General features: G+C 49.3%; 1 protein-coding gene and 1 pseudogene across 4 annotated transcripts in view; one reads left to right on the plus strand and one right to left on the minus strand.

Annotated features, from left to right (window-relative positions):
* Positions 1-25,358, plus strand: part of ARHGEF7 (Rho guanine nucleotide exchange factor 7) — a 132,330-nt gene that overhangs the window by 84,470 nt on the left and 22,502 nt on the right. For all 3 annotated transcript variants that reach the window (XM_082602482.1, XM_082602480.1, XM_082602481.1), the window contains exons 7-15: positions 6,163-6,257; positions 6,481-6,576; positions 12,070-12,192; positions 19,765-19,903; positions 20,623-20,682; positions 21,377-21,523; positions 22,270-22,356; positions 24,713-24,791; positions 24,980-25,119. In XM_082602482.1, the coding sequence (XP_082458608.1) occupies positions 6,163-6,257; positions 6,481-6,576; positions 12,070-12,192; positions 19,765-19,903; positions 20,623-20,682; positions 21,377-21,523; positions 22,270-22,356; positions 24,713-24,791; positions 24,980-25,119 (966 nt within the window). The remainder of the gene's footprint in view (positions 1-6,162; positions 6,258-6,480; positions 6,577-12,069; positions 12,193-19,764; positions 19,904-20,622; positions 20,683-21,376; positions 21,524-22,269; positions 22,357-24,712; positions 24,792-24,979; positions 25,120-25,358) is intronic.
* LOC309792713 (peptidyl-prolyl cis-trans isomerase A-like) lies at positions 14,667-15,301 on the minus strand (annotated as a pseudogene). The gene is made up of 2 exons (XR_014296224.1): positions 15,176-15,301; positions 14,667-15,108 (listed from the first exon to the last, which is right to left on the minus strand). The product of XR_014296224.1 is annotated as a peptidyl-prolyl cis-trans isomerase A-like (transcript).

The raw sequence follows: 25,358 nt of genomic DNA on the forward strand, positions 1-25,358 counted from the left end.
GGCAGCTGTTTGTGGAATTCTGAAAACACTGAAGCCCTTTAATGTGGTAATTCTACTTCTTGAAATCCACCCCAGAAAAATTACCTGAAAGGTATTCAGAGATGCTCGTGCAAGCGTGTTTTCATAGGATGCTTTGTTGCAACAGTAAGTTGCAAGCACCCTAAATATGTAGCAGTACCAGAATGGTTAAGACACCAGCAGTACATCCATTTATAATTCTTAAAAATGCACATGAAGCTATAAAAAATGTCAAATATTCATTTTAGGCGCAATAAACAGAATATAAAATTACATAGGTAATGTGATTTAATTATGTAAAAATGTCACTGAAAGTGAGAAGGAAGTGTGCCAGAGAATGTGGCAGAATTTCATTACCTGATAATGCAAGTAATAGAGATGTTTGGAGGATTACTTTGGCACCAGAGCCCAGACTGTGCTGGAAATGTCAGCAGGGCGTTAGAGACCTCAGGTGGGGGAGTCCGGGCCTCAGACATGGAGAGTCACGATGGAAGAAAAAACCCATAGCTTTGCTTTAAGTAAAGAGTTGATTAGTTTTTGTGACAAAGCCAGCCAGCACTGTTGACTTTGTTTTCTAATGTGAAAGTGTTTGAGGTCAGTCTGTCTTCAGGCTTAGGTCACTGAATGGTCCGGAGAGCCCTTCTTTAGGTTCTGGGGGGAGGGGTGCTCCAGCTTTGTGTGTAGTGTTTGGGCGCCCTCTCGGGGGGCTGGCCTGGCAGACGCCCCCCCAGCTGTTCGCACAGTCATGTGTTTGTAAAAAGACATTGGAAATGCTGGCCTTGGCCTTGTAGTGTTGTTGTGAGGATTAGCGGTTGGCCTTAAGGTGCCTGGTGAAATGTTGGCCCTTAAGAGGTTTTCATGGTTATTAGGAAGAGTGTTTAGAAGCATTTGGGGCATTAGGCCTCATTGAGGCCACCTATCCATTTGCCAACAAGCATCCCATTTGAGGATTAATTACCTGGGAGAGCCGTAGTCAAGGGTGACAGGACCGTATAATTAAAGGGAACATGTTTGTGACCTGCCTGAGCTTGATGGATTTGACAATGAAAGAAATTAACTGCACCTACGGCCAGGTAGCAGACACCTTTCCTGGTGGAGATCAGAGAAAGTCCTTCTCTTGTAGAAGCTGGGTGTCCACCCCCAGAGGGAGTGAACGGTCTTTCGACACCTCTTCAGGGGATGAGGAGTTTCCTCAGTCACCAGTAGAGAACGAGGTTCCTTAAATATGTCCGTCTGGGAAGATATGGGTCCTTATGGCCTTCTGTGTCCAGTGACGCACTGTGGCTTTATTTTCCGGGGTTATATCAGTGCTCCTTATCTATTGCCAGCAAATGAGGCATTGTTTGCTTCCACTCCCCGGAGTACAATGAAAAGGCAAAAGGTAGCTTTGTCTTTGAAAGATTGCAGATATAATAGGTAGCAATCAATAGTTTTAAGAAATGTTCAGAATAGGTGTGCATCTTTCATAAAATGCTGTAAGAAACCTCCACGGACCTTTCTGGTACTCCAGAGCGAATCTGCGCCCATCCGTCCCCTTGGCTCCTGGAGTTGCCTGGAGCCTCTGCCTGGTGGCCGGAGGTTGGCCTAGAGCCACACTGACCCCAAGCACTGCTTTGGCTTCTTTTATCCTTTATGGTCCCTTTACCTCGCCCACCTTAGCCAAGACTGCTTCTCAGTCCTGACGTCTGGTGTCTCCGCCCGGGGCCCGTACGAGGCTTCGGCCCGTTATGGCTCCCACCCGGGACAGGGCAGCTTAGCTCCCTGCGCCCTCCTCTCCCGTATCCCACCGACATTCATACCGACGGCGAGGGGCCTGCTGGCATCTTTGACAAATTCTGCTCCCACTGTTTTTATGTAATTTCCTTGTTTTACATAGATGGAGATTTCCCGCTGGTAGCAGGAGCTGGGTAGAGTAGCAGCTGAGGCTTGGCCTGTGAATGAGGGAAGAGCTGAGCTGTTCAGTCGTGGGAAAGGCCGTCTTGTGAACTAGTCACTTTCTGAAGGATGGAGTCACGTGACGGAGCTCTAAGGAGGACTTCCGCGGGTTTGGGTTGGAAGGCAGTCTGAGGAGGCTTGTAAGACGCCTCCTGCCTGAAGTCAGGGAGTGGACTCTGAGTATCTGTCACAGACCAGGAAGAGCCCTTTGGTGAAGACATGGCAGAGCTGGGACTCACGCCCGGGTCTGCTGGCCCCTGGCTGACACAGGCCAGAGGGGCCCTGCAGCTTCTGCTGGAGCTGTTGCGTAGTAAACCTTCAGCATTCGGAAGAAATACATCCCAAGACCTCATGAATTCCCAAGTTTAGAAATACTGAAATAACGTAACGCCTTCTAAAAGGCACAGGAACATACACATTTTGCGTGCCCCGCCCCCCAGACTCGTTCTGTGAGTTAAGGTTGTGAAGTGCTAAGAACACGGAGAAAGCAGCACGTGGCTGCCAGTGCGGGTGGGGAGGCGGCTCCCGCCTGTCCTCATGCCTCTGGCTCTGCGGGGCTGCAGGCACCGCTTCCTCCCCTGCCTCTCCTTCCTCCCTCTCCTTCCCCTCGGGGCCGGTAGCTGTGAGCGGCTCAAGTCCTCTCGTACTTTCTGAAACTTTAACCCCTAACATACAGTTTAAATAGACCAGGCTGAAAGGAAACGTGCGATGGTTATTTTCCCTTGTGGTTCAGCGGGCTAGTTCGGGGGGTGGGAGAGGGGTAGCAATAGCTGTGCCGTCCTTGGGCGTTTCCTACTGCGTTTCTTTTTTTTTTTTTTTTTTTTTTTTGCGGTACGCGGGCCTCTCACTGTTGTGGCCTCTCCCGTTGCGGAGCACAGGCTCTGGACACACAGGCTCAGCGGCCATGGCTCACGGGCCCAGCCGCTCCGCGGCACATGGGATCTTCCCGGACCCGGGCACGAACCCGTGTCCCCTGCATCGGCAGGCGGACTCTCAACCACTGCGCCACCAGGGAAGCCCTCCTACTGCGTTTCTGAGCCAGGCTCATGGTTTTGAAATTGGGTTTTAGTTTGTGATGATAATCTTTTATTGTATCTGGATCAGATGACTTAATGTTACTGCTTTTTCTCTTACACATAAATCAGTTATTTATTTTTAAAGGACTATCAATGACACATAAAATAGAATACATGGCAGCTACCAAAATTTGCAGTGGAAGTTGTGACTCATTTGTAAAATGAGCGCTGCTCTATGCTCCTTCGCTGGCAATAATGAAGTGAGTTTCTGTGGTCTGCGGGGTAATGAGTCGGTCCTTTGTTTTGCTTTGCTGCAACGGCTGACAGTTCAGGGATTGTCTGTGTGGCTTGCCCAGTGTCGTCCTCCTGTGTGGCACCATTGTTTGACCCGACTGGGCTCTCCGCGCCTCCCGCCTCGGGGAGAGCTTGTGTCGGCTGGGCTCAGCCCGGCTCTTCCTCACGGTGCCGGTGCCGAGCAAAGGCTGCTCTTCCTGTGAAAGCTGCTCGCGTTCTCTGGACCAGCCTTTGTGTGATGGAGCTGTGGCAGCCGGGCTGTGAGGTCTCATGGGGTCCTGCAGCAGCCAGAGCATGCAGAAGTCAAGAAAGGGGAGACAGGTGATGGCTGGAGCACACAGACGTGCCGCTGACCTCGGGGAGGGACATGTGGCCTTCTGGCAGGGTGGATGGTCAGCGCCAGCATGACTCACTTAGCAAGTCTTGGTCGAGTGTTTGTGAAAAGCTAAGTGTAACTTGGATGGCATGGGTGGGATTACTATAGAGCTTGACTGGAGCACTTATTTGAAGATCGTGTTTACAACTAGTAGTTGAAATTTACCAACGTACCTGTCATAGTCGATGCAGTCTTTTCTTTGACATTGCTTCTGGTGCATTCTCTGGGAAGCTTTTGTGTCCGCTTGCTCTGCTGAATGCTGCGATTGGAGAAATGCCGTTTCCTTCTCCTCGTGCCCGTGCTCCTGATGTTGTCATGCAGGGCTTTTCCTCTTCCGTCGCACAGGAGCTGTTCTTCTGTTTCAGAAAACAGGTGTAGAGGTTTCCGAGCAGGTGCTAAGCGGTGGTGCTAAAAGTTCCTGACAGTTGTAATTGAGACACGAAATCATAGTTTAGTGTTCATTTTCACATTAAAAAAGGGCTTTTTGTCTTAGGCACCTGTGACAGATTTAAATTTTAGTTTTTTTTTTTTAGCTCAGGGACTCATTATGCTTGGCTTGCTTCACGTCATTTTGCAGGATAAGATGTGGATTAAAGTGTATGCTCTGGTGATGCAGTGGCAGGGCCACACTGTTCTCTCTGTTCTCCAGTCTTTTGACCCTTGGGTCCACTGAGTATTTCTTTGAGGGGAGGCGTTGTCACTGTAAGATCAGCACCCACATTTCCCCACAAAGGGAGGGTCTCCTGGAGAAACCCCTCCCCCTCCGCCCGCTCCACCAGGCATCTGTGAATAGGTCCATTCAGGGGCGAAACCAGAGCTGAGAGTCACAGTGAAAGAGCCTGATTCTCTTCATCTTACATAGTGTAGTATGTGAGTTATCTAATCAGGGTTGCATTGACTCATGAATGACCGTCCTCTCCTCGAGAATGCAGAAAACAGCAGTGAGCAGAATAATAATCCGTGATGCTTGTATTAATGTTGAAATCTAAATCTAGCTTAATGATTACTTTTTTTCTTAAACGTTTAGACTTACATTTTGATTATCAAAAGTCGTGGGAGAAAACCGAGCGTGTTTGATATCTTTATTCTGTATAATTTCTTTTGCAGGATTAATTTAGGATGATGTATCAGTTTTGGAAGACGGACAGCACTTTTTAACGCATACAGTAGATCCTCAGAAGACATACATAGTATGATTTTCTGATTGAAGAAGATGCTGGCTCTCTAACAGAGTGGGATGGAAACCATAGCTGAGGAAGGGATCTTATTGCTTCCACTGGAGCCCTTAGCCTGTGGCTGGAGAAGGCAGCGCAGGGCAGTGCAGGGTCAGCTGAAGGCTCACATTCTGGCTCTGGATAAGTTCCTTAACCTCTCTCTGCTTTTACTCTTTTCCTCTGTAAAAGGAAGGTTTTTGCGAGGATTGGAGATACTATGGGTAGGGCACCTTGCTCTGTGCCCAGAGTGTAGTGTGCATTGGGAATTAGTAGAAGGCCACCTTCACACCTGGGCTCCCATCAGGCTCCACCTGCAGACCCGGAGCCATCCCGCCCTGCCCAGGGAGGAGATTTGCTCTTGGCGATTGCTGATGGAAAGGGGCACGTGTTTTAGTTCACCTGTTTTGTACTTGTGTTTATGTTTTTAGGAGTTGTTAACTGATTTTGGCTATATTTGCTATAGGGTATCAGGAAACATTTTTATGTTAAGGTTGATTTATAATTATCCTCCTATCTTTAAATACAATAGTGGCTATATAAAGGTTGCTTTACACTGATAGACCTTTAATTTTTAATGTGTATAGGATGATCTGAGATGATCATCTTCTCTAATGAAGGTCTGAGGTTCCCAGAAATGGACTGAGATTTACTAGACGCCGTCTAAAGGGTAAACTTCATGTTTTTTTTAGTTGATATACTTTCCATAGGTCAAAATGCATAGATTTTAAGGATACAGGTCAGTGAGCTTTGATAGGTATATGTATCTGCGTCACAGCTACCCAAACCATGATGTAGAACTTGTCCATTACTCCAGAAATTTATCTCACGCCCCTTTCCCCTTTGTCACCTCCTCCCACCCCCGCCTTTTGATTTCTGCCATCATAGGTTAGTTTTGCCTGTTCTTGGACTTACTGTAGATGGACTGTGCAGAGTGTCCTTGTTGTGAATGCCTTCTTTTGCACAACACAGTGTTGTAGAGATTCATCCACGCATCCATGCTGTTGCGATTATCAGTGGTTCCTTCTTTTTTTCTAAACAGACTCGGCATTACTTATCTGATGATGAATTCATTCTGGCCTCATTCTAGATATACCTGTGTCAGATGTGCTTGGCGGTGAGATGAAATCAGTTGTGTAGCCTTGGTAACAGTTCATTACATGGATTTAGTAGTTAATCACAGGGAGTGACTGATGATATTAAACAGATTAGTATTACATAGAAGCAACAATGTGAATTGAACAATGGTGATGAACTTGCCAAAGCTTATACACCTTAATGTCAAAAAATACTTATTCATCATTTGTTGTAGGTGCTACAGAATATTTTGGAAACAGAAAATGAATATTCTAAAGAACTTCAGACTGTGCTTTCAACCTATCTACGGCCACTGCAGACCACTGAGAAGTAAGTTAGATGATAATTGTCAAGTGTGAAAGAGTCGTCACCTTGGCTGTTCCTTCGTATTTTCAGAGAATAGAGGCTGAGCTACTGGAACAAAATTAGCAGCAGTTTCCTGTAGACATGAGCAATTTGTTTATTAGACTTTTAATAGGGTGCTGGGCTGGGAGAGGAGAGGAATGTAAGTACAACTGCTCACTTATTTCTCCTGTTGTTTTCTCGGCTCCAGGTTAAGTTCAGCAAACACTTCATATTTAATGGGAAATCTAGAAGAAATATGTTCTTTCCAGCAAATGCTTGTACAGTCTTTAGAAGAATGTACCAAGTAAGTAAGATGCTAAAAATTGCAAAATTCAGATTGATTGATATAAATGGTATTTAAAGGATCAGGTTTAGCATAATTGTAGAATTCACATTTCTAAAGGTGGAAACTAGGTTATTTTATTTTATTTTTGATGTGGACCATTTTTAATGTCTTTATTGAATTTGTTACAATATTGCTTCTGTTTTATGTTTTGGGTTTTTTTTTTTTTTTTGGCCACGAGGCATGTGGGATCTTAGCTCCCTGACCAGGGATTGAACCTGCACCACCTGCATTGGAAGGCAAAGTCTTAACCACTGACTGCGCCAGGGAAGTTGCTGGAAACTAGGTTATTTTGAATCTTTGGGGTATATCAACTTTTATAGTAAAAGCTGTCTCTTAGACTATTTTCACAGGAGGGGTCTACTGACTATTCAGGAAAAGAAGAAAGGCTTCCCCCGGGTGGTGATTCTTTGGCTTGGGGCCAGCGGGGTCGGGGAAGCAGGGGTGAAGAACCCCGAAGAGGGAGAGAGCACGGTGTGTAGCAGGGCCTGGGGTGCGCACGGCTTCGTGCCTTACGTGCCACCCTGTGGGCGGCCACATTGCTCCCATGCCCTCCCTGGGGACCACCCTCCCAGCACCTTCATGTGTCCAGCAGCCCGGAAGCCCCGGGGCCCCGGCGTTTGGGGGTTTTACGGCAGTCTCGTTGCAGAGCCAAGATTGATTAAATACATCATTGGCCGCTGGCAATCCTCCCAGTCTCAGAACCCTCTCCCCTCCGTGGAGGTCTGGGGTGGGCTGAAGTCCCCACCCTCCAATCACGTGGTGGGTTCCCCAGGCAGGCCCCCCCATCCTGAAGCCGTCTGGGGGATCAGCCCAAGCCCCGGTGTGGTTAAAGGGGCGCGGTATGGGTAACAGAAGATGCTCCTGTCACTCAGGAAATGACAGGGGTTTTAGGAGCTCTGTGCCAGGAATGGGAGCCAAGCCCAAATGTGGGGTTAGGATTCTGGAGGGGGAGAGAGCCCCGAGGGGGGAATGGGCTGCCCGAGAGGCAGGAGGGGAGCCTCAGGGCAGGGCTGGGCTGCCCCGCCCTCGGGCACCTTGTAGGGTGATTTCCAAAGAGTAGTTAGAAACCCTTCCTGTTAGTAAGATTGACTTCTCTTTTGTAAAAGTGACTTTAGACGGAATGTCGCCGTGGTTGGGTTTTCTAGGATCAAGCGTGTCCCGAGGTCCCTGCAGCTCGTGCCAGCCGCCCTTGTCCGGGGGTGGTCCAGCCTGTCTCATCACTTACCTGTGTGCTCATTCATTCGTTCGTTCATGGTTTGCTAGTTGTCCTGTTCCCCCTCCCTCACGGATCACCCCACGCCCAGAGCTCTTGTAGCTGGTATTCTCTTTCCAAGCGTTCTTCTGGCCTGAAAGGAGTTCCCTTTCTTGTGGGAGCGTCTGCCCTGCCCTTGTGCTGACACTGCCCTGGCTCAGGCCGGCCTCGTCCTCCCTGCGTCCTGCATGGACTCCTGACCAGGCCTCAACCTCCAGGGGGCCCCATGCGTGTCCATTTCTCCACCAGCCTCTGGTCCGAGCTCTGCTCAGGAGCTTCTGGTGGTGCCCGGTTACTCACGTGTTGCTTCACAGCTGTGTTTTACAGACTGGCCTTCAAGGTGCTTGTACAGGCCGCCTCGTGGCGGGGAGCTAAGTGAGGAGATGAGCTCCCAAGCGGTGGCATCTGACGGGGTCCGTCCCCGATGGGCTCCCGCCCGTCTCTCCCGCTCCTTCCCTGCCTTGTGCCGTCGCCCAGAAAGCCGGCCTCTGTCACTGCCCGCCGCCCCCTGGGCGGGGAGAAGGGGTGCCGAGAGGTGACCCCCCACCCGGCCCTGCCTGCTGTGCCCTCCGTTTGGGTCCACTTCCTCCTGCTGCTCCTCTTACGGAAACCCCGCTGGTTCCTTCAGCCCAGTGGGCACAGTCAGTCCCGGCCACAGCCTGCCCCTCTCCCCGCGTTTCTTTACATGCACATTTGCGCTTTGTTTACTTGCAGACTCTTTTTTAGTGTATTGTAGACTGAGTTCCCGTCAGTTCTCATATATTGTAGGGCTTCAGCTTATAGAAGAAAATATTTAATAAATAAGCATTTAGTGTAATTGCTGTTGGTTAAATACACATTGTGTATTGATTTTGTTCAAAAGTTAATTATAAAGCGTATCTTAAGATATAAATAAATTCATTTTTATAACAGACCATTGCTGTAACATTTTCACAGTAAAATAGTATTTGTTTTAGATTATTATCAAAATACAAGGTTGAACTAGAGGATGTAGTTCATTTTGTTTGAAAGTTGTTTTCTTGAACCATCCACATAATAGCAAGCGTGGGTGATCCAGAGATAATATTCAACTTTGCAGAACAGACTGGCTCAGCTGCAGAGCACGCTTCTGGTTTTGCCTGGGCCATCCTTATTAAAGAGAAGAGCGCAGGACTTGAGCTTCTGTGGAGGTGATTTGGGGTTGATGGCGCACTGACCCAGGGGATTCCGGTCGTGGGACTCGCCTCTGACCTCAGTGGCGGAGTCTCCACGGTGGACTCAGCGCCAGAAACTGACCTTCCGCCCCTGGCCCGCCATGATGTCACCTGGGAGGCCCCTGAGGAGCTCTTGCCATAATTTCCTTACTTGTTGAGACTGCAAGATTCCACAGAAACGTGATTTGAAAGCACATGTCCAGCACTAAAACCTTAAGAGTCTAGGGAATTTAGAAAGTGAGGCAGACCAGTGGCGTGTGCGGGGACTCGGGCAGATGGCCCGGGGTGGGGAGCCCGAGAGAGCTGCTGGCCGGTGGGAAGGGACTCCTCCCGCCAGAGCCTCAGACGCTGCTCCTTCTCCGGGCTCTGGCACCCTTAAGAGGGTCGTCCACGTTTAGGGTTTGGGGTTCAGCAGGAGAGGACTTGCCGGGGGCTGCCGGTGGCCCCTGAGGCTCCTACGCGTGGGCACTGGTGGCCACTCGTGTAGACATCTCTCTCGATGCTGTCTGCCGAACCGCATGCTGAGGTTCACCTAGCGCGTAGCCGTGCCCTCGTGCTGGTCTTCATCTCCCCTTGGAAATCGGTGGTTACCGGACTGTGAACCCCCTCTCTGTCCAGCTAGCATTACCAGCGGGAATAAATGTGCTCTGGGGGAGAATGGTGTAGCAGTTCTGATTTCTCAGGTTTTTCCTGGGATTCATTCCTTTTCACTCTAGGGAAGGAGGAAGGCCCTTGGCTGTCCCCTCCTGCTACAGAGACTATTGGCTGGACTGTCGGTGTCACCCGCCTGTTATTATCAGACCATTGATAACGCCCCACCTGTTCTCAGATCCTCGGTGGATAGCACCCCCCTTATCAGACCACTGATTGGTAACAACCACCTGTTATCAGGCCATTAGTAACATCCCTCCTGTCATCATATCAGTGATAAAACCATACTTATCAGACCACTGCTGACCCCGTACCCATTGTCAGAGCTGGCGATGGGCCACCAGGAGGCTGCAGGTGGATGTGGCTGACAAGCAGCCCTGTGGCCTCCACACCCCAATGGGGGCCCTGCCTACACGTCGTCACGCTCTAAAAACCACCTCTAGAAGCACAAGAGAGAACCACAGTGAAAATCCTGTGTTTCAGTTCTTAAGTCATATTCCGTGTTGCTGATCTTTGTGAATTCTGCAGGCCCCGTTATTTCAGTGCTCTAGACGGTGTCACGTGTGAGGCGTGTTGGCGCAAGACCTGGGCTCCGCGTTAGGACCGCTCATATAACCTTTCTGAGCTCCGTCTGCTGGTGCCTTCCGGCGAGTTGATGGATTATGAGGGCTTTATAAACTGACGGGGGGCACGTGTAGTGAATTCCTGCAGAACTGGTCTGAGAGAGGTCATAAAACTCTAGGGCCAAGGCTCCACAGGTCAAAAGAAAGAAAGAAGAAGGAAGGAAGGAAAAAAAGAAAAAGAAAAAACCTTGTATAGTGAAGTCACTGTCCATATATAATCCATGGACATGTAAGAAATGAACATCCCTAGACCTAGATTTAAACTACATTCTCCTTTGAGTGCATCGGGGCTGTGGTGTTGGACCAGGTGGGAAATGACGTCGTGACAGTGTATAGCCCAGCACTGAGCAGTGTGTATGCAGTTGCAGTAACTTCATCATTTAGATAGTGCATCTCTAGTCTTCCTGTGCCCTGTCTCCAGCAGTGTTCTGTTTTTGTTGCCCAAATTCTGACATCCCATCATTGCCGTTGCTTTCAGTCCCCTCGGCTGGGCAGTCGGGGTTCCCTGCTGGATTTCTTGTTGTAGAAGCCAGCCTCCTCCTGTTTCACTGTGTCTGAGTATGACCATCACCTGCTCAAATGTCAGTGTGTAATAGTCTCAATAGATGTGTCTTAGGTGTCTGGATCCTGGTAGCAAGCAGGTAGTCTCAGTGTGTCTTTGAGGAAGGCATTCTTGGCTGTGTGTGATGCCTGGTCCTTGGTGACTTGGAAAGGATGCTGGTCTTTATCCCTCTCCTGGAGGTGTGTGCTGTCCTCCTCTGGGGGCTGCTGCAGTTTGTGTCTCAGAAAATTGAGACATCATCTCTGTCTTATAGTCAGTTTAATTTTGAACTTGTTTCGTATTCCCCTAAAAGACTGCAGTCACTTTTTAGGTAGAGATCATTTCTTTCTCTGTTTTTAATCTGTTTGCAGTGCCTGAATGAATGGTTGAAGTTAATTTGTTGAGTCAGTGACTATTTCTCCTGCAGATACAGGGAACTGTGACTAATCCCTGAAGGCTATTAAAAACCCGCTTAGGGCTAAGTTCACACCGGAGAAGAGTCTGCTGAAAGTGCAGATGCTCCACTTACTTTGGCTTCAGATCTGAATCAATGAACTGAGCGGGGAAACTCGCAATAAGAAGCACACGCCTGGTCAGGGTTAGGCCACTGCGTCATGGAAATGCTGTAGACAGCTGGCCCGTCCTGCCCCAGGATTAAGGTGCCTTTCCTGCTCTGGACGAGTCTTTTTCCCACGTCAGTGATGATGATGATGATGATGATGGTTGCTGTAGGTCCCGTTGGCATGCTTGTGTCTCTGCCTACCACTGACTCTCTCCAGCCTTTGCCCAAAGGGAAAGAGGGCTGTTGTGTTTTCTCATCTGCCTGTCTTGATGCTCCTTCAGTAGAAAACCTTACCGACCAAGTAGCCACATGTTATACATCTCCTTATTTTACACACAATTGAAGGCTTCATGACATTGTTTTTCTCACTGCCCAAGGAATCCTGGACTTGTGCACAGGTCCTGGCATCTGGACGCTGGAGAAAAGGACGGGCTTGGTTGGCTGCTTTATGGCAGAGCGGCTTCCGAGGCAGGTCTCTCCCCCCGCTGGCTCGTGGTCGGAGCACATACAGTCTGGGACTTGTGTGTGTCGTCTCTGTGGGGTGGTGCACAGGCCCTCCTCCCGCATGGTTCCCGCGTTCACCGCTGCCTGTGGCACTCAGGATGGTCCCCTGTGCCTTTCCTCTCCAGGATGCCGGAAGCTCAGCAGAGAGTCGGAGGCTGCTTTCTAAACCTGATGCCGCAGATGAAGACCTTGTACCTTGCGTATTGTGCCAACCACCCGTCTGCAGTGAGCGTCCTCACGGAGCACAGGTGCGTCTCCGGGATTTGCCTCCCCGAGCGGGGAGGGGCGTCATGGGGTCCCCCCTGGAGCAGCTTGTTTCTGTCAGATATTACGTGCAATTCAGTGTGAACATTCATGCGTTTATGCAAAGATGATAATTTTAATTACCCTCGAAATTAGTGCCTGAGAAATACTGGTTGGAAGTCTTTGAAATCCTGCTTAGTGCTTTTGTAATAGAAAAGGATGGGTTTTGAAGTCTCCCCTTCAATTCGGACCCTTTGGACAGTGGGTTGAAGGAGCTGGTAAGTGTTCTGGAATGTGGCTGCAGGCTGAGTCCGGGCTGCTGGAATCACGTTTCTCAGCGCGTAAACACCAGACCACGCGAGACAGAAGTGCATTTGCTGTAGGACTAAATGCCCATTTACAGTGAGGCCTGGATTTCTTAGGAAAACATTAAATTGGAGACCGTTCGCTTTAGCTTTTCACCCCGAAGCAGCGGTGAAACAAGTGAAACAATGGACAGATTGATTTCCTGCTTGTTTGGTAAGACAAGGCCGTGCCTGTGTCCTGGAGTAGGGCTGGGTGCCCTGGGCAGAGGCGAGGACCATGGGCTCGGCCTGCAGACAGAGTGGGCGATGAGGCTCTGTTTCTGCTCCCAGAAGGGCACACGTTTGCATTCATAAGTGTTTTAGAATAGATTTATGGTTTCTTCTGAAAACAGCAGTTCAGCCGTAAATAGCAGTTCAATCATTGTTTAACCCGTAAATGAAGAAATTGTGTTAGTCGCATCAGGGTAAACGCCACTGTGCTTGTGATTTAAATATTTCACCTCAACTTACTCCTAAGTAGTTCGGTTTAAAGCTTAGAAACTGTGCTGGGGAGCAGGCATTGCGGAGACTGAGCTGAGGTTGCAACATAGCATCCCTGTGAGTGCGCCTGGGTTGTGTGGGCCCGGTGGCAGGGCCTCTGGGTCCGTCAGACCTGGTTGGAGCCCTGACTGCCTCTCTGAAGCAGGTGGGTCTTAGGAGGTCACCCCTCTTCTCTGAGAGCGCTGGCCATAGGGTACTGTAGGCGTGAAGCAGAACATGGAAACTGTCAGGACTGAGTGAGCACGATGAAGGCTCAGTAAGTGCGAATTGCTTTAGTATCTTATCTGGACTCTGGGCGTTTACTGCTTCTCCGTGTGCTGACATACTGCACCTCCGTTTGCAGTAAAGCATTTCCAGTCCTGCAGCGAAGCAAGCAGTCTTTGACACGGCGGTGGAAAGAAGAGAGATTAGGATACGCGGTGACCACCGAGATGGAAAACCCCTCGGGGCTGCTTCTTCCTCACGCTTCTGGGAGTGTGGGCACTGTTAGCATGTACCTTCCTCATTAAACCGTGAAGCATGGATGCAGTTACATGCTCCGGCATCCACTCCTGGGAATGACAAGTTAAATGGAAGTTCCACACCGGTGAAATGCAGAGATTACATTTGTGTCTCTGAAAATTCCTCAGGAATTGCTGACACAGCCGTGGGGGAGATAAGCAGCAAACAGAACGTTAGGGTAAAATTGCACACCTTTTTAATTTTGCTCTCTCCTTCCCTCTGTTTGGTCAGGGGTTGATCCCCTAGGGGTGGGTTGAAAGTATGAAAAGAGGGTGGATGTGAGGCTCTGTGCCGAAGGCGACATTTAAAGCAGTTCAGACTGTTGAAGGTTCCTGAAATGTTAGACGTTCAAGGGGCATGCTCGCAAGCGTGTGCTGTTTTCCTCCCTTCTGTACTATTACTTTAATGACTGCTTGTGTCGTAGCTGAAACCTCAGTGGAGCTTTTTCCCAGAATAGCAGGGAGAGAATACAGATGCGGTTCCGAGTGGGGACCTCTGCCCTCCTCCACGTGGCGAGTCCTGGAGCGGGAGGCGGGTGGACCTAGGTCAGGCTCTGGGGCTGTGAGCCCGGAGACGGCGAGAGAGCGTGGCGGCCGCAGGATGCGCTGCCTGTGTGCCCTCCTGAGGTCCCGGGGCGGCGAGGGTGCCCGCTCCGCCCGCAGGTCAGACCCCGCTTCTGAAGCGTAAGTCGGGGGATTGAGAGGAGGCTCGCGGGGGGCTGGTGGCCTCTGTTGGCCTTCACTTTCCATTCTGGGACCCTAGCTTGTAGCCTCTTTCCCGCTTCCCTACGTTTTCTGTAGTCTTAAAAGCCGCCACACTTAGGAGTAGATAAATCTCTTTTTTTGCTTGAATATACTTTTTTCTTTTTTAATTTAATTTAATCTATTTTTTATACAGCAGGTTCTTATTATCTATTTTATACATGTTAGTGTGTATATGTCAATATACTTTTTCAGCATTGATTTAAACGTAGTGTTTTGCAGTTTTAAAGTCTTATCTGCAGTCTTATGATCCTTACATTGTGTTAGTTTGAATTCTGAGTATGAATCTTGAAAATGTATATACAGAACCATCAGTTCTACTCTGTGACATAAATCACAGCAAGGTCCTTTTTTTTGTTTAAGATAAAACACAAGTCAAAGTTATTACTAGATTTGTCCACAGTCAGCAGCGGTGATCTTCTCGCTGGCCTTGCCATTCCTGGACCCAAAGCGCCCCATGGCTTCCACAGTATTCATGCCCCCTTTCACCTTGCCAGAGACCACATGCTTGCCATCCAACCACTCAGTCTTGGCAGTGCAGATGAAAAACTGGGAACCGTTTGTGTTGGGGCCAGCATTTGCCATGGACAAGATGCCAGGACCCGTATGCTTCAGGAGGAAATTCTCATCATCAAACTTCTCCCCGTAGATGGACTTGCCACCAGTGCCATTATGGCGTGTGAAGTCACCACCCTGGCACATAAATTCCGGAATTATTCTGTGAAAGCAGGAACCTTTATAACCAAAGCCTTTCTCCCCAGTGCTCAGAGCACGAAAAGTTTTCTGCTGTCTTTGGAACTTTGTCTGCAAACAGCTCCAATCTGTTAACATAGCTTTATGGATTGGACAAGCAGTCACTTCTTGGTTTCCAGGTCCCTTACCTCGAAGGAGACGCGGCCCAAGGGCTCGCCGTTGACGGCGATGTCAAAGAACACGGTAGGGTTGACCATGGTTGGGCAGCGTGGAAGGTTCTGGGGTGGCGGCGTCTGCAAAGCCAGCAAGATCCTTTTTGACCCACCTCCTGGGGTAACGGAAATAAAAACAAAAATAAAGAAATGGGACCTAATGAAACTTAAAAGCTTTTTGCACAGCAAAGGAAACCATAAACAAGATGAAAAGACAACCCTCAGGATGGGAGGAAATATTTGCAAATGAAACAACGGACAAAGGATTAATCTCCAAAATATATGAACAGCTCATGGAGCTCAATATCAAAAAAACAAACAATCCAATTGAAAAATGGGCAGGAGACCTAAATAGACATTTCACCAAAGAAGACATACAGATGGCCAAGAGGCACATGAAAAGATGCTCAACATCCCTAAGTATTAGAGAAATGCAAATCAAAACTACAATGAAGTATCACCTCACACCATTCAGAATGGCCGTCATCAAAAAATCTAGAAACAATAAATGCTGGAGAGGGTGTGGAGAAAAGGGAACGCTCTTGCACTGTTGGTGGGAATGTAAATGGATACAGCCACTGTGGAGAACAGTATGGAGGTGCCTTAAAAAACTAAAAATAGAACTACCATACGACCCAGCAATCCCACTACTGGGCATCTACCCTGAGAAAACCATAATTCAAAAAGAGTCATGAACCACAATATTCACTGCAGCACTATTTACGATAGCCAGGACACGGAAGCAACCTGAGTGCCCATCGACAGATGAATGGATAAAGAAGATGTGGCACATATATACAATGGACTATTACTCAGTCATAAAAAGAAATGAAATTGAGTTTTTTGTAGTGAGGTGGATGGACCTAGAGTCTGTCCTACAGAGTGAAGTAAGTCAGAAAGAGAAAAATACCGTATGCTCACACATATATATGGAATCTAAAAAGTGGTACTGATGAACCTAGTTGGCAGGGGAGGAATAAAGACTCAGACGTTGAGAATGGACTGGGCGACACAGGGTGAAGGGGAGGCTGGGATGAAGTGAGAGAGAGGCTTGGACATATATACACTCCGAAATGCAAAATAGATGGCTAGTGGGAAGCAGCCGCATAGCACAGGGAGATCAGCTCGGTGCTCTGTGACCACCTACGGGGGTGGGGTAGGGAGGGTGGGAGGGAGGCTCAAGAGGGAGGGGATATGGGCATATATGTATACGTATAGCTGATTCACTTTGTTACACAGCAGAAACTCACACACCATTTGTAACGCAATTATACTCCAATAAAGATGTTAAAAAAAAAAAGTTCAGCTGCCCTTGGATGGCAAAAAAAAGAAGCACCAGTTCTGTTGAATTATAACTGATGTGTACCTTTTGCATTATCATATGATAGTAGCCTCATAGGCTCATGGCTGCCTGCTTTGAGTGAATTACGGGTTTCGTTTTTTCCAGCACTTTAATTGTGGCTTTTTGCTGGGCTACTTGATGGCTCTCTGTGTGTTCCCCTGGTTGCCGTGTTGCCGGCAATGGTGTCATTTCAGTAAATACGGGGGAGGTATGCTGTGTAAGGATCGCCAGCATCAGTAGAAATTAAGCTGAAAGAGCCTTGCTTTGTCAGAAAAGCTGTAACCAGCCGTTTTGTCTTGTTTGATTGTAGTACTAAATTTGTTTATAAAACTAAAAAAAAAAACGATTACAGTGATCTATAAAGATATATAAAAAGTTCTGTTTCCTTTCTTAACTGTGCACGTATCTGGCATTGCAAGGCTGTCATGTGAATATTCAGTTACTTTTGCTTTTGCAAAAATTCCACATAAAATTTTAGTTGTAGGGGGGAATTTTGGGGGGTGGGTGGGTGATGAGGATAATTTGCTTAGTTTTATTCATTATTGTCTGCCATAACTATGGTTATGAAATTGCATGTATAATACTGAAATATCAAAAATGGCCTGAAGAGACTTTTTGACGATTTTTCTTGTGGTAGAAAAGGCCCCGACTGGATTATATTTAAAGGAGTCGAAATGTACTGTTAGTACCATTAAGCTTCATTTTTATGGGACTGTGCTCGATCATTTGTTCAGCACTCAGAGAAATGCTGGTAAAATATAAATTTCTCCTCCATAAAGCCATCATTTCTCTCTGCTCACTCGTTAGGGCTGGGTGTGCTGATCTGAAGAGGCGAACGTTTCCGAGTGAAAATGTGTGAGGGCTAGGGCGGGCGTGGTGGGCGCGAGACGTGGAGTGGCCGAGCGTGGGTAGGGGGGCCCCGCCTGGGCTCGGCCGCTGTTGGCAGTGGCTCCCGTCTGCAGACGTGCACGATGACCCCTCTCTCAGGCCCAGGGTGGCGTGGGCAGGGATGATGCACAGTGCATGTCCGGTGCCGTCGCCTTTCTCTGTCTCTCTCCCTGACGCGCGTTCCTGCCTGTGCATCTCCTCTGCCCGAGCTTGGGGAGGTGGGCCAGGAGGCGGCCCTGAGGGTCAGGCTTGGAAGAGCCAGCCCTGCAAGGAGGGGAAGACAGGGTGACGGCAGAGCATGGAACCGTGCACAGCGGTGCCAGTGCCAGGCTCCCCCGCAGCAGGGTCCCGGAGCATCGCCTGCCTGGCTTCGGAAGCCGAGCCCTGTGGTTTTCCGGGAAAGCCGTTCTTCGAAAGCACAGAGTTCTGTGCACAGAGGTGTTGGGTCGTGTTGCCTGTGAAAGCGCGTGTGCACATAGAGCCGTAGATGTAGTTGGGCCGCTTCTGTGCTAAGTATTTTAAATTGCACCACCGTGGCAGGCTGTCTCGCAGGAAGGAAGTCGTCATGAAGCCTTCCTTCTGATGGAAGTGGGAAAAATGTGTCTTGTATATGCTGAGTTGTTATAACGGGGACCTTGTGAAAATTTTCCCGTTTTATAATTTGCTTTGATTTTGATAATAGCTCCTAAATGTGTATGTATATTTGTTTAAAAGGTTGATTTTTGAAAAAAAACTATGTGTAGGTAGGTAGGTAGATGGCAGGTGCCGTTAACTATGCTGTCGCCCTTCTTACGCAGCCCAGGACGGTGTTCCGACTTCAGGCCACCACGTCGTCACGAGCCCCAGTGTAGATAGGAGCTGTCTTCGAGAGAGGTCTTACTGCTAAAGAGACATAAGGCTGATTTCCCAGTGATTGATTAATTTGTTTTCAGCCTGATATTTGGAAGCCTTTACTTCTGAGTTGGTTTAGTCGAGTCAAATACCTTCCCCTTTGGATGTGTCAGCAGAATCGATGTGCAGGGTTGAGAGTAAGAGGTGGGCAGTGCCAGCGCCAGCTCTGCCGTCACGCCTCCCACAGAAAGTCACTCTAGGTTGTACCGTAGGAGCCTCTCGTATTCACCGCTTTTGAACTAGCAGTTTCAGACGGTTTAGCCTGGATACCGCGCGTTTTTCGCCAGGAGCCCTCAGTGGGACTGCTGGTCCTAGGAAGCTTGGGCGGGTGGCCACGTACAGCTGGGGGTGGAGGTGAGGCGTGAGGCGGGTTCAGCTGACCCTCCCCCGGGGGGGATGGGCTCAGTGATTCTTCAGGACCCCGAGGTCGTCCGGCCGTCCCAGTGGGTGGGTGCCGCCTCTTCTCACAGCCTGCAGTCCAGGTGTCCTCCGTCCCCGGCGTCCGGAGGGACACGTCTCGGCAGCAGTGAGGGGCACAGACTGGCTTCCTCCCACCCTTTATAAACGTCATCTGTCCCTCAGCGCAGAGTTTCAGTCACAGACGTGAGCCACAAATGTGTGGGTGACAGAGCTGGACCCACAGCTGCGCCCCTGGCCTTCCTGGGGTCCTTCCTGAACTGGAGCCCCCAGGGCGGCACAGGGCACGGTGCGGGGCAGCTCAGGGGGGCGTTGCCACTGGAGCGTCAGCTGGAAGGCGGTGAGGGTGGCAGAGGAGGAGCACGACGTTAAGGACGTGCGTTTAGAGCTGGTTTAGTTGAGTTTAGAGCTAGTTTGGTTCCTGAGTGTATGCTCGGTGTCCTCACCTACAAATGCGGAGAACTTTCTTCACACACATTGGGAGGGTTCAATGAACTGATGATGCGAAAATGCTTTTAAAAGTTTAAAGCCTGAGTCTGTGTGAGTTACTTTATCGTGCTGCATCGTGCAACCGCCTTCAGGGACTAAAGCACCTGGAGGGGCAGCGCCATGATTCAGCTCGTTGTAGTCGGGACGCGTCTCCTGACGCGTTTTACTGTCTTGAAGTTCCCGGTAACTGGGCCCTGTTCTTGCTCTCAGAAGGCCACTCACATTCACACTCTTCCACAGGAAGTTGCCTCGCAGAGGTGGCCTTCCGTGATGGGGTTGCTGGGAAACCACAGGTGCCCTGTGTTATGCACACATGGTTTTGCTCAGGCTGAGGGCGAGAACATGCACCGTGTGGGGGTCTCCCCTCTGGTGTTTGGAGATAACCGGCACGTGTTGGGCTGTGACAGAGGTAGCCTCTGAACCGTCAGGGACACCGCGTGGTACTTCTTGGTCCTGGTGGGACTGGGGCAGGAGCGCGGCCCTTCTGAGCTCTAACGGTGGCCTCTTCTCCTCTCCCCGCGTGGCTGCGCGTGGTCAGTGAAGAGCTGGGCGAGTTCATGGAGATGAAAGGCGCCAGCAGCCCAGGCATCCTCGTGCTGACCACCGGCCTCAGCAAGCCATTCATGCGCCTGGACAAGTACCCTGCGCTGCTCAAGGAGCTGGAGAGACACATGGAGGTACCGCCTGCCCTGCCTGCCAGCCCGCCAGCCCGCCAGCCTGCCACGCCCGGGCCAGGGCTCCCGGGCCAAGGCCTGCAGAGGGGGTTTACCCAGCGGCCCGTAACTCGGGGTTTTCAGAATGACGTTGTTAAACGTGAACTTGCTTTCCCTTATCCCAGCTGTAGAGAAGTGTCTGCTCCCTCAGTTCCTCTCCCACCCGCTGCTGCTGATGGGGGACTTTCCCGTCGCTAGAAGACACTCATAGCATTGAGGTGTCGTATCAGGAACGTGCACTTAACAGTGTGTGAAGTGCATGAGTTACAGAGTAATAACGGTAGAAAAATTAGTTAATGATACGTATTTATACTGTGTTCAGACACCAGCCTGTGGGCCTGGGAGAAATTTCAGTTCAGGTTACTGGCTTGGTTAGGCCGTAGGGAACCATTCCCCAAAGGGCAGGCTGTCCAGTCTGCCTCACAGCTGTCCGCCTCTGTCCTCTGTGGAGGCCTGTAAGGGCTGGGCGTGGCCGTGTGCCGGCCTCCCTCCCCAGGACAGAGTCCACATCACTCTGCTCCATGATCCCCTCAAGGACTAAGAAATGGCACTTTAATGCTGTGAAGAATAGGACAGGTTACAGGTTGAAAAGTATAGGGAAGGTCCGAGCCAGTCTACAGAGTGCCTTTCTAAGAAAAAACTTTTCATTATGAAAGCTAATAGTGTGCTTCTTTTATTCAAAGGATTATCATCCAGATAGACAAGATATTCAAAAATCCATGACTGCCTTCAAAAACCTTTCAGTAAGTGATGAAGCATATTACGTTGTTTTTCCCCGTCAGACATTATTATGGCAAACGAATGCAGAAAATTACTTATGAAGTATAATTTGGATTTACTCTGATGAAATAAAAATAAATATATAGTAGTTATGCCATGGCTGGTAAACTCTCAGGCTTTACTGGACTGTGGACACCAGGAAAATGAAATGATCATTGTTTAAAATTTTAAAAAGGCACCACATAATGCTATAGCTACTTATAGTGATTCAGAACATGTTTTTAACCTCATCCCACAGTGTCTTCAGTGACTGAGTGTGAAATGGAATGCTGTTGGGGTTTTTGTATCTGTTGTCGTGCCGTCTTACTGACCTGAGTTTCTGGAGTACGTGTCTTACTTACAGCACACGTGGAACTTACTCTTCCCCTCTTCTCAGTCTTCTCTGTTTCACTCGCTAGTAAAAGCAGAAAATATTTTTCTTGCCCAGTCCACGTTTTTTCTTCTAAAAGTGTCAGGAATGGCTGTATTTTTCTAAAACAGTGTCTCTCGTTCTAGAGCTGTTGCGTGTTTTGTCTCTCTTGACTTGATTCCATACTTGTGAAGTAAGCAAATTGTTCACCAGGTGATCTGTCTTAAGAAGTAAGATGCAAAGCAGTATGGCCCAAACCTAAGGTCACAGGAGTCCCGTTTCTCCTAACAGTGTTCTGTGCTTCCCAGGCGCAGTGCCAGGAAGTACGGAAAAGGAAGGAGCTGGAGCTGCAGATCCTGACGGAAGCCATCCGGAGCTGGGAGGGGGACGACATCAAGACCCTGGGCAGCGTCATTTACATGTCCCAGGTCCTGATTCAGTGCGCTGGGAGCGAGGTACCGCAGCGCGCGAGCGCCATCCCCAGCACGGCTTTCCTAGGGCCCCTGCACGTGGCCGGTTTGGGAGGCGCCTGCCTGGGACACGGCTTCCCGGCGTTCCTTCACTTGTGTGAGCGGTGTGTCGATGGCGGCGCGTGGAGGTGCTGCCTGCGGTTCTCTTTCCGTGTCTCCTTTTAGATTCTTGGGAACGTTTGTCCTTCACTGTGGTCTTTGTGGGGCTTTTCTTACCTATTGAAGCAAATGAATTTTAATACATAAACTGCTTTTAGGTCTTTCATGTGGATTGGGTAAAGTTTACGGGGTGGGTGGACACACTGAGTTGACGTGTTGGAGTTTAGGTTAGTGCCAGCGTCTACCGGTGGACTAAATCCATCTCCCCATTTTATCCCACCCTCCTTCAGCCTGAAGGGCCCACCTGGTCACCCACTGCCCCTAAAAGCTTACAGGTTCTTTTCCTCCATTTTCTCTCAACCACAGAAAGAAGATTTTACTAATTAAGAGTTAATGGCAGAGCTAAACTCCTTAATCAGATTTTATAAGCAGATGTTAACGTGGGCTACTTGTGAGTCTAAGAATTTATCACAATCTTGTTTCCAATTAATGTAGCTCATTAAATTTGGTAGAGAGAAATATGTAAACAGGAAGTATGATATAATATTTCATAAGGCCTACTATAAATATTCTCACAACTGTAAAATATGTGTTTTTAAAACAATTATTTGAATTTGCTCTGTTACATTTAGGAAAAGAATGAACGCTATCTTCTGCTGTTCCCAAATATTTTGCTAATGTTGTCCGCCAGCCCTAGGATGAGTGGTTTTATATACCAGGTAAAACACATTTTACATTTATATTTAATTGTTTATTGTGGATCTGAGAATCACTTCCAGGCTTGTTTTGAGTTTTGTGTTCAGTACTACATGCATCTGTTTGTGGGCTGCGTGTAATGTTGTATGCATAGTGTTACATTCAAATACATACACACAAGTCCTGTCTGTGCGTTTCGACGTGACTGCGCAAATTAGGATGCTTGTGTTAATCCAAAGCAAAAAAAGGAGGAGACTAAAATTTGTGGAGCTGCCCCCCAGGACACAGACTGCTGAGGTGCGGTGCCAGCCCGTCGCCACCAAGTCGTGTCCTGCTTCTTTCCTGGTGGCTGGTACACGGTGGGCACAGCAGCGGGCTAGCTGGAGGGGGACCCGTGGCCGAGGTGGGTCATGGGCACACGTTGGGTGGTGTACGTGGTAGTGGACGATCGTTTAGCCTTTCTATTGTTGATCATTTTTCTGATTTTCTTTGAGACAATATGAGAGCTGATTTAAGAAGAACACGCAAGGGGAAATGTTTTCTTTTTTGTGTGCTGATTTCACATGTGGTATTAAGTGCTTTATGCTTTTTCTGTCTGTCTCATAGGAGCTTCTAGCAAGGTTTACTGCCTTCTCTCTGTGTAGTTACAGAAGCTTCTGCCTTTCCCATCAATTTTTCAAGGCCTGGCTAGTCACCAGATGCTGTTTCAACAGAAGTCGTCCTTTGTTTTCTCTGAGCTGCGTTTCTGCATACGTAGCACATTGTTTGTTTTGTCCCTGACAAGAGCTCTAGTGGGTCCTGAGTCCAGAGTGTCCATGGCTTGTTTGTACCTGCACAGAAAGCTTTGCCACCCAAAGAGGAGTGTCATCACACACTCCAAAAGGAGCACTTTAAAATTGAGAAAGCAGCTATACACGGGCAAACCTAGAAAAATAATACCTCTTAATTTGTAAGCCTGCTGCTGACTGATGTCTGGCTGGGGGAGCACCTACTCAGGTTCCCCCAGACTGGCGGCTCCCGCTTTAAGCGACCTTGGTCCTTTGCCATCAGTGTTCTCCAGCTTCGTGCTTTACACCCAAGAGGCTGAGTCGGGGCCCTGCTTTGACCTGCGGGAGCTGAGGTTGCCGTCTGGGGCAGGCTTAGGCCCCTAGGGTGTTGGCATTGACATGCCACCAGCAGAGCACTGTTCTCCCGCCCTGTGCACGGGTTCCTGGGGGGTTTCTCTCCAAGTGCTGTGACCCACGGTCCACGTACTGTCAGTGTTCATTTCTGGCTTTGAGGGATGTTAAAAAGTGCTACATCCAGCAACAGTGAGCACGTCCTGTCCTCCGGGGTTGCTGCTGCGTCGAGTGCAGCCCTGCAGCTCTGTTTCCTGGAGAGTTCTCAGAGCTGTTGGTCACCCCTGTGCCTTAGGGCTCTTGGAAGGGCGTCTGCAGTGTCTGCATCTAACCGCGGCTGTCCCAGTGCTACCTGCTGTCCCGCCTGCTGAGCCCTGGTGGCCCGTGGACTGGATGATCCCTGTCTCGGGAGCCGAGGGCTGGGAAAACCGCCTCGTGCCCTGTGGGATGCTTGGCGTCACCCCTGGCCTCCGCCCTGTAGATGTCAGGAGCCCTGTGGGCTGTGGTACTGCTGGCGCCCCCTGCAGGGCAGGACTCCCGCTGCCACCCACTGAGAGTCCTGCTTCTCGGAGCGGCTTGGCCCCAGTCCTCAGGGAGAGACTTTCCCTGAGGACTTGCTTGGCCACCGCATCCCGTGGTGTGTCTGTTATTTGTGCTGGTCCCTGCTGGCCCATTTCTGGCCTCTCTCCGTGGACGTTCCCGCTCCCCTCTGTTGTCAGAGCGGATGGGCTGGCTGCTGTTTTCTGCATTTTGTGCAGCGCTCAGCACAGCTCTTGACTTCCTGTCTGGTGACGACCGCGCACAACTGCCGTACAGCTCCTCTTGCTCCAATTTCCTTCTTACTTTGCCTTCAGATGTGGAACTTCCTCTGCATTTCTTTAAGGCAAATCTGTGCTTCCTTTGCATAAAAACATCATTTAAGATAGCCACTGTAGACTCTAGTTTTTTTTATCATGATGTGTAATGTTTTTGTGTCCTGCTGTTTATGTTTAGAGTAACCCATGAGGTGAAATTTATTTTGTTTCTGGTTTACTGCCCTGTACCTTTTTGCTGGCTCATTTCTCGATTATAGTATTACGATTTCTTGTTTGAGATAGAGGTTCGTATTACACATGCATTTGGTACAAACAAAAGAGCATTTTTGCTTTACAGACACAGTTCCTCTGCCACTTCTAAAATCATTTAATATTTACTTTATTAATGGTATCTTCTTTACTAGAAAAGCACTAATTGTTTTTTTTTGGGGGGGGGTCTTTTTTAGGGAAAGCTACCAACGACAGGAATGACAATCACAAAGCTTGAGGACAGTGAAAATCATAGAAATGCATTTGAAATATCAGGTGATAGGCACAGACTCTGTGGATGCCCTCTGTCCGGGTGACCAGGCAGCTGGCCCTCTGTGTGCAGGCCCTTGCCGACCCTTCCAGGGGGCTGACACCTCAGCGCTGTTGGCCCTCCTCGGGGGTGCGCGTGTGCATGTGTGTGTGTTCCACCTGCTCCCCGTTTCAGCTGTGTTTCTCTCTTCCAGGGAGCATGATTGAGCGGATCTTAGTGTCCTGCAGCAACCAGCAGGACCTCCACGAGTGGGTGGACCATCTGCAGAAGCAGACGAAGGTCACCTCTGCAGGAAACCCCACCATTAAGCCTCACTCTGTGCCGTCTCACACCGTAAGGGCCCCCGTCCCTCTCCTGCCTCCAGACTCCGGGGTCAGCCTTGGGTTCAGTTGCCAGCTAGTGATCAAGTGCTTTAAGGCCTAGTCAGCCTCTGGGTCAGGAAAGCACAACACGTGCCTTGTGTTTCTCTGCAAAGCACTTGCTCATTGCCAGCGGACGGCGAAGTGCTACATGCGCGTGCGCGCACACACACACACACACACACACAGAGTTCATGGCCCCTGGCTAGGAAG

This window comes from Mesoplodon mirus, assembly GCF_964341445.2.
Source record: "Mesoplodon mirus genome assembly, chromosome: 17".
NCBI lineage: Eukaryota > Metazoa > Chordata > Mammalia > Artiodactyla > Ziphiidae > Mesoplodon > Mesoplodon mirus.